This window comes from Cydia amplana, chromosome 12, assembly GCF_948474715.1.
Source record: "Cydia amplana chromosome 12, ilCydAmpl1.1, whole genome shotgun sequence".
Lineage (NCBI taxonomy): Eukaryota > Metazoa > Arthropoda > Insecta > Lepidoptera > Tortricidae > Cydia > Cydia amplana.
This window is the reverse complement of record NC_086080.1, coordinates 9,363,519-9,373,117: the sequence shown is the minus strand read 5'-3', so window position 1 is coordinate 9,373,117 and position 9,599 is coordinate 9,363,519. Positions and strand designations below refer to the sequence as shown.

Genomic DNA, 9,599 nt, shown 5'->3' with positions numbered 1-9,599 from the left:
CATCCGCATCCGCATCCGCATCCGCATAAAATCGATGCGGAGCTTATGCGGATGCGGATGTTGAACAAGTCGGTACAGGAACGTCTTAGCGGCGGCGTAAGTGCTAGGTAATTTCGTCATTTCCTATAACGAAATCGTCTAGATCCAGAAAAGTCGGCGAAGTTACTGTTTATTAAATATAACGCACCTATATTCTTGCTCAAATACTAAACGTTTGGTTTTTTTAATAAAAAAATACTAAAAATGTAATATTTGACGTTTTCTAAGTACCTAATCTTGACATCCGCATCCGCATCCGCATCCGCGGATGTGAGCCTTTAAAAATCCGCATCCGCATCCGCATCCGCGGATGTCAAAAAATCTGCATCCGCAACATCCCTGCTCTATAGTACCCATTAACCTACATGTACCTACTTATTTTTAAGTGTTAAATGTAGTTAGTAAACTCAATTATCGCGACCTTGGTGTTGAAAACACGAAAGTAAATAAATGATACACGATACAATGCATTTCTGTTTGGCATTGGTTGATTGAGTAAGGTATGTATGCTCGTGCATAATAGTCATTGTGCAACATCACAGACACGAAATTATGTGATCCAAACTAGCAATTATGGAATTAAATATTTAATAACGAAATACCAAACAATGCATTTTTATTCAAAATTTTCATTCCTCGTTGAACTTCACAGTGGTTTGAGTGTAAAATGTATTTCGAAATGGCTGAATAGACTCGAAAGTTAAAATGACGACGCAGCCGACAACGTGCAAGGCACTTGTAAAAGATTATTGCGAAAACTGTACATTTGCTGGAGTACACTTTATTGCTGACGATACAAAACATTGGTTTGAGAGGTAAGTTAAAATACATTGTAGAGTGGCTAGATATAATATATACGTAGTCTACAAACCAAGGGTAAGTATTAGATAAAACGAAAACACTAAAACAATTCTCGGTTTTAGTAAGTGGGCTCTAACTTGTTCTCTTGTAACTATAAGTCAGGATGGGGTTATAAAACAAAGGGCGGAAGGAAGGCCACACCCCTTTAACATTGAGGTCTATTATTAAATTATATTTATATTGCGTTAGGTATTGATTTTAAGGCGAGGTCCACCCGGGCAATAGATATTTTATCGAGGGAACTATTTTGTACTAATCTCTAGAGACTTAGAAATCCATTCAGGAGTTTGTGACCCAACTATCCAATAATTAAATGGTTTAATTTTGTTAGATTTCACTTTGAACAGAGTCACATAAACTAATTCTAGATGGTTCTGGCTGGCTCTCGTGATTCTGTCGTGGTACGGTTCCGCTATCCTGATCATAGCGGCATGGGATGCGTTTCGGGACAGTCCGATCAGCTTCGGCTTGGAGACCACGTACACCAAGTGGAACACGGAACTGCCCTCGGTGGCCGTGTGCGAGGCCTCTAATGATGATAAACTTTTCAGCGTGTGTGATGCGTAAGTCAGGTTATCAGGTATATACCTAAACGTAAAATAATTACAATAAGTAATAAAAAGTAAAAATATATCTCGACCATAGATTTAGAAAAAAAACCGTGAAAATATTTTCACACTGCAACGTAACATGGAAAAGAGAGGTTACAGGGAAAAATAATACTTGCCATGTATTTTAAAAGTGTACGTAGATGCAAATAAATATCTCTATCTCTATCAATATCTTAGGTTATCTACTCTCTCTTCAAAGCACTCTGGTCCTGGGGAGATACTTCTAGCTATCATTTGTTTCAGTATTTGGCCTCCGGATCACCTTTTGGATCTAGAAGACGCCTTAAAGGACATCACCTACTTCCGTGGCATTTCTTACAGTCTCACCGAAGTCTGTGCTATCGAAAAGCCTGACCCTGGTTGTCTCTTGTCTAACTACAGGTATTTACTATAATGTTGAGATAGTCAATATTTTATTACATTAAACAAAAGCGTGAGGGTCTGGTGAGTACTTGCAGAATATAGGAGTTTTCACGGCGATGGATCTTTTTTTTTTGAGGAAAATTAGTCAGCAAAAAACCCGAAAATGTCAAAAAAGTCTGAAAACATTTTTTTTGCATACTAGTTGTATTGTGTTATATTACAGCTACTACGCGAGTTTGATACGCAGTGCTTGCCCAGAACTCATAGTAAATTGTTCTTACAACGACGAGCCCTTCGATTGTTGCGAATACTTCCAGCCCATAGAAACTGACGTGGGGACCTGCTTTATCATCAATTCCATTCAAACTAAGTATGTTAAAGTTATAAACATCTATCTCTTCTTTATGTCTTTACCTATAAGGATACGGGAGCTTATACCTCTATTTAAAAGCGGAGTGGACCGATGGGCTAAGAGTCCGCGAGGCCTCCTTTTCGGAAATATTTCGCCTATTTAAGACTGATAATGTGTTAAAAAAAACAGTATCCCGATAATGTTTTTATTAATATAATTATTCTGTGTTAAATTAATTTTGTATTAAGCAGAAACGTCTGCAAACGATGCCATAAAGCTTAGAAATAAATGAAAAGTGAAAAAATTCACTGTTACGGGCGAGGATAGAACTATCGCGACTCTTGAACACTATCCCCATCGCTCTGCCAACTAACAATAAGCTACCGAGACATCACTCGATATTCTATGTTTTAGGAAACCGAAACCATTTCCGATGGTGAGCAATATGAGAAATAAGAGGTCAAGCATTAAGTTCGAATTGTTATTGCCATCAACGGTAAGACTTATACTGAGAGTTATTATCTACTTATATGTAACATATCAAATACTTGTTACAAATTAATTATGGTTCTATTTTTGTTAGATGTACACATTGGGGAATGATGAGGTCCCGAGTATTACCACGTTACAGTCATCAACTATGAAAATTCAACTCGGACATAAATATAGGTAATGTTTACTTATTGTACCATTAATTTGAAGCATTCTTTGGAATCCGTAAAGTTACTTAAACGAGGTATATTTTCGTCAGAAATCAAGTAGGTACAGTCAGCAGCAGAAGTTGCTAAGCGGGCGAGGTGTTCAAAATTCAAAATTACCTTGACACGCTCTTATTCCCTTAACAATAAAGTCGTGTCAAGATCATTTTGAACACCTCGCCCGCTTAGCAACTTCTGCTACTGACTGTACCTTAATTATTACCAGGATATAAATTACTTTACTCTCCGAGAGAGTCCCGTACGCCCGCTGAAATTATGCCACAGGGCGGACATCATCCATATAGCCATACATCAAAAATGATTTGCGTTTATATGTGTGCGCGGCACGTCTGTACACGCGTTATTGTGTATCTGACGGACTTCTGGCATGCTCTCAGTAGAGTGACTTACGCATCACACATTCATTTCGCAGCCAGTCGCGGGGCGAGGAAATCCGAGTCGGGGCGGGGCGGTGCGTGTTCGTTCTGTATGATAATACTATTACTTATTCCGTGATTATGCACACGTATAACATTTCAGTCGCCAAGTCGCGGTGCGGGATATCGAGAATGACCCACTGATAGTAGAAACGACCTCAGAGCAGCGAGCTTGTAGGTTCCACAGTGAGAACGAGGACGGCCTGTACCCGCACTATTCATACAGTGCCTGCACCGTGCTGTGTCGTAAACGAGCGCAGATGGACATTTGTAAATGCAACGACCATTTTATGCTTGCCACGCGTAAGTTTTTTCACTTTCACATAAGTAGGATAGGAGGTAAGAGGACTAATAAGTAGAACAAATGACATTCGAAATAATCAGTAACCCGGGGCTCCGAAGAGAAAAGGAATTCGCTGAGATAGGAGTGAAGGCAATGTCTGTCCGATCAAGTCCGATGTCATTTTGTAGACTATATTTAGGTTATCGTTTAGTATAAAAAATATTCGCATGTTTACTGTATTAATATTAACGCTCCAGACTTTCTAATAACTATTCACCTGCTGATTATTGTACCACATTATCTACTTGAGTGATTCTACTGACATTTTTTCTCACCCCCCCAAGCTGAACGTATCCGAAATTCAGATCTAATAATGCATAGGTATGTAAGCATCAGAGCACTGTCATGAATTAGTGGCGATGTTAATCAATGGTGTAATTTCCAGCTGAATCAGATCGCTGCAACATATCGGGTCTTGCATGCATACACGCGCACGCCAACTACCTGACCACCCTCAAACCGCACTGGGCCAACCGACCGGGGCTCTCTTGTGACTGCCTCCCGTCTTGTGACGAGACGGAGATCACCATCATTAAAGACGTTGATATGTCGTAAGTAAAAACGAACTATACCCCTGAAAGGTTTTTTAAAAAAAAACTTTGGCAGTCGCATTTTATCCACAAGAGTGGTAAAGTAATTTGATGCAAATTTTAAATTGGTTCCTTCCATGATGATTTTGAATGATAAATATTTAATAACGTTCATTTGAATTTGATATTTTATTCGCATTGGTATGGTGAAAAATATTGCGATTCACTCGGGTGCAAACTTGGTTTAATCCTCGTGCCTTGGATGAAACCCTCGCAACGCTCAAGAGTTCATTTTTAGGGTTCCGTACCCAAAGGGTAAAAACGGGACCCTATTACTAAGACTCCGCTGTCCGTCCGTCCGTCTGTCACCAGGCTGTATCTCACGAACCGTGATAGCTAGACAGTTGAATTTTCACAGATGATGTATTTCTGTTGCCGCTATAACAACAAATACTAAAAACAGAATAAAATAAAGATTTAAGTGGGGCTCCCATACAACAAACGTGATTTTTGACCGAAGTTAAGCAACGTCGGGCGGGGTCAGTACTTGGATGGGTGACCGTTTTTTTGCTTGTTTTGCTCTATTTTTTGATGGTGCGGAACCCTCCGTGCGCGAGTCCGACTCGCACTTGGCCGGATTTTTTACACAAAAGTTACCTAAAGCAAAGCGCCTATAAAGTAGGTTACTTTATTGAGCAGTCCGATGCAACGTGAAAGTAAAATCTAAAAATAAATATGAGAACAGGTGTTATGTAACAGTTAAATTTAGCTTACCTAGTTTTATGATTTCTAGAAATTAAATTTTAATCAATTGTGAGTATCAAATTAGCAAAAGAGTATCTAACTAACCGGTCTTTAATCGAATTAGTGCGAGCATTCCGCCTACCCGTATTAAAATAAAATGGAGAGGTATTTTCAGGCAAATTTCTTCATACCTAAGTAGGTACCTAAGTACCTACCTACACAGTTCATTTATTTCTTATTTAAAGAGCTGTTGAGAGATACAATAACAATAAGTACTATCAATATCTCTGTCAGTTAATTCGAATGGGTGATGCGGGTTCAAAGGTTATGTTATGTCACTTCGGTTTTCAACATGACTACTTACTACTTGATTATACATATAGATTTATCTGTGTACCTACATGAATGGCCATGATTGTTGGGAAATACAAAATCAAAAAAAATCAAAATTATTTATTTTTAACACACGTTTACAGATATAGGTGCTGAATCCCCCTTTTAAGTTAAAAACTTGTGTTAGGAGGTATTCGCTCTTTCATACAGGATTCGGCGTTAAAAATAAAAATAACCTATAACTTAATATAATCTTAAAATGCTATTCTTAACTAATTACATATATCTTATGTAATAGGTAATTTGCATCGCTAAGAAAATAACATACCAGAAGTTTATCTAAGTGGTCTACAATACAGTTACCTACTAGCTAGGGTTGAAACATGCATATTTTGTTAACAAGCTTTTATTAGATAGGTACCGTATGTTTCCCGTAATAAAATAATCTGACTGAATATAATTTTAGTCAATTTTAATGCATATTTCTTGGCACGTGTGTTCTTGTTGTCGGAAATATCGTTTTTCTTTTTTTTAGGCATCGATCAAAGAAGGATAAGAAAAAAGCAACAATAGAAATGGTCTTAGCTTACTTGCCCACTGAAAGGTATAAACGGAACGTCGTAAGAAGCCGCCTTGACCTCGTCGGTAAGATTAGACCAATTCCACTTAGTTTCTAGCATAAAGATTACCATAGATATTATTTTTGAATTCATATTGTATTTTTACCCACGGATAATTTAAGGTCGTAACCTTATACAGTCGCAGAAACGGATAAAGGTCATTAAGTAATTCATCAAGCGCAAAAACATGAGTAATAAAATGGGGCACTGTGTATGGATTTTTTGATTAACCCGTTTTCGTTGTTTTGAGGTACTTATTCTATTTTCTTCTACAAGGTATTATATTTTCTTTTGTCCTCTTTATATATTTAGCAAAGTTCTTGCCGTTTTTTTAGACTTAATAATGTAGTTGTGACTTAAGGATTTCGCGGATCTAAACTTTTAACACTTACTCTATATAGAGTTTATACCCATTACCCATGCACCTAAAATTGTAACTACTGCTTTTTTGTGTAGTATCAGTCGGCGGAACAACGGGTTTGTTCGTGGGAGCCAGCATTATTAGCTTCGTAGAACTGATTTGGTATTTCACCATTCGCTTCTGCATAAACATCTGGCTAGAGCGGCGGGCAAGAAGAACTACTGCCGTCCTGCCTCAAGACACTGAAATAGTGCGGATTGCGGATAATAGAGAGCAGACTGATAATGATCAACGTCCCTATACTAGCAGCGGAGTCCCGCAGTCTCAAGTAGAGTATGACAAATTTTATTCGCAATCGAGTAATAAATAATAAGTTGTAGGTACCTTTAGTAGCATAACATTTACGCTTTTTAGGGTTCCGTACCCAAAGGGTAAAAACGGGACCCTATTACTAAGACTCCGCTGTCCGTCCGTCCGTCCGTCCGTCTGTCACCAGGCTGTATCTCACGAACCGTGATAGCTAGACAGTTGAAATTTTCACAGATGATGTATTTCTGTTGCCGCTATAACAACAAATACTAAAAACAGAATAAAATAAAGATTTAAGTGGGGCTTCGATACAACAAACGTGATTTTTGACCGAAGTTAAGCAACGTCGGGCGGGGTCAGTACTTTTTTTTTGCTTGTTTTGCTCTATTTTTTGTTGATGATGCGGAACCCTCCGTGCGCGAGTCCGACTCGCACTTGGCCGGTTTTATTAAATATTTGTCGAGGATGATGTGCAAAAGGGTTGTGTTGTAGACAAATCCTTCAAATTTTCGAAGCAAAAACCAGCAACTAAGTCCCATAATCCCGTGTCCAGTATGATGAATTTTATTCACAATCGAACAACAGAGAGAAGCTGAAACTTTTGCGCGCTTAGGAATGTTCTGCCTCTAACTTTGTAACGTCTCATTTGTGTGAGACATTGTTTAAATCGTGGCTTCACATTCCTATGCCGTAGGTAGAAATGTTGCAATTGTTGGCGTAGCAACATTTTACCTATGCATTACTACAAAAATATCTATGTAAGTTAAATATCTTACTTTGGAGAATATTAAACAAAAAATAACAATGTCTTAATTTGGTACCTACATAGATGGTAATAGTGACGCGTCAAACAACACAGGGCTAATTTGGATTAATACTGGAACTGGATTAAAACCTACTTAGGTATTTTTTCTTTGAGGTAGGATTTGATGTTCAGTCGTCTCAATATACGTTGTTCGCACACTTAAACTTAATTGAAGTCAATTTTATCTTAAACAATTTTTTTTGTATAATTAAACTGAAAGAATGTAACTTAATTAAGTCGAAATGGTTATTTACAATAATAATAAATGTAAGTAAGTACCTATATTCTGTTTGCCTGATTAAATACTTACTAAGTAAATTACGTGTATTCTACTCTAACGACCGAAAACATCTCAAGCTCCGAAGCTTTTAGCCTGATTGAAGACTAAACACCGCATACTAAATTTACGCTCGGATACGACAGCAAATAACTCTTTATAGGTACTTCACACCTACTCGTAGTACAGGGTGGGTGTCTTCTACGAGTAATAGAAGAAGAAAGTAAACCTTCTCAACCGCCCATATTATTTATTTCTCGGACAAACCAAATTACGAAGGTAAATTGAGTAATGTACAGTCAGCTACAGAGAGAGGTGACCCTCCCCCCCTTCCCCTGCAAAAATACTTCTATTATGCAGGGGCGGTCACGGGGTAGGTACGTTGCTGTAAAACGGGGTGCTGACTGCTATTTTTAGGTAGGTACCAATTAATTATTAATTAAAGGTATGTCTGAACAGTCTCTTGAATCTTTTTCACTATTCAATAATCACCTACATAGCATTTCAATATTTTTAAAAGCTCTTATTTAAGTAAATAGGTACAATAAATAAAACACATAGGTACCTAAACCTAAACCTAAACCTAAACCTAAACCTAAAATAAAAGTAGGTAGGTTACTTAGTTATTTGGGTTTGTTTCCATTTAGTGATGTCCATAAAAAATGAACTAACATACAACCTTTAAATATTTTTTAAGTTTATTTAAGCTTTGTATAAGTTTATATTTCTCTTGATGCACCAAATACATAAAATAAAATATACGTAAGTAAATACCAGGGTTACGACATACTACGAACAAATTACCCAATTTAAACCAAGCCAATATATCAGCCGGAACACGAGATGGGTATTATTGCGACATAATACCGGGTTAGTGCAATGTCCTGTATATCGTGATCCATAATATGTTGTAGTGTTATTGGCCTATTGGCCCTTTGCCGTTACCACCAGCAATACCATCTACAACAAAATTAGTTTGTAGGTATTACAGTCGATTGTTTGTTACCTGCCATAAATATTGATGTTAGATAACGAGTCAAAGACTGTAACCAGGAAAGATAAAAGTACCTGTAAAATATTAAGTTAAGTCATCAACTGATACTAAGGTTTTTCGTTTCAATAAACCTGATTTGATTCCAATAGGGCACATACTGGTTATTTTTAGAGTCTTATCAAAAAACTCAAAAAAAAAGACCATTGCTACACTATCTGCACATTTTGTACTAAAAAAGTATAATCGTGACATTGTAAAATAACCACTGAATTCCATATTCTATGTTGATACGTTCGTTGTTAATTAGCTACCTGTAGGTGTATATTCAGCCTACACAACTTTTCATACAATACTTGAATATTTATTAATAATTTACATACTCGTATGCCTATCTTGTGTATAAAAAAACGGACTACTTTCGGGATTCTATTTTTCAATTTGAGATTATTTTGTTTCAAGTAAATTTTCTAGCGCCTGTTCCATAATTGCGGCAAAGTACTATTGTAGGCTACGTAGCAGTCAAAAGTGTCAAAACTGTAATATCGGACATATTTAGTCAAACCAAGTTCTACCTGCCCTCTCTCAGATCAAGGTTTTCGTTTATTGTGCCTATGAAAGCAATAAATTACTGAATTACTGAATGCTAGTGACAGGGGGGCACGATATTTCAAATTTTGTTGGAACCCTAATTATTTCCCGATATTTTACAAAGGTAGGTACTTCATTTGTTTGTCCTACAAGCTACAGTACAGAGTAGTAAACTAAGTAGTAATAGACGACCACGGCAAGAAGCTCCCGTTCTGGTGGTGGCCCCGTTTCTCCAGGAAACCATCAGTTAACGCGGATGCAGTATTAGGTTAATTGCGGTTGTAGACAGCGGTAATCAACTGCATCAGACTAAACGAGCTGTATTGCATTCGGC

At 37.4% G+C, this 9,599-nt stretch overlaps 1 protein-coding gene across 1 annotated transcript; it reads left to right on the top strand.

Moving 5' to 3' along the window:
* Positions 1-398: 398 nt before the first annotated feature.
* On the top strand, positions 399-6,666 carry LOC134652597 (sodium channel protein Nach-like). The gene is made up of 10 exons (XM_063507759.1): positions 399-854; positions 1,269-1,463; positions 1,755-1,892; positions 2,098-2,244; positions 2,641-2,722; positions 2,810-2,895; positions 3,465-3,664; positions 4,090-4,255; positions 5,847-5,956; positions 6,388-6,666. Exons 1-10 carry the CDS (start codon positions 745-747, stop codon positions 6,660-6,662), a joined length of 1,509 nt encoding a protein of 502 aa, XP_063363829.1. The 5' UTR covers positions 399-744; the 3' UTR covers positions 6,663-6,666.
* Positions 6,667-9,599: the final 2,933 nt, after the last annotated feature.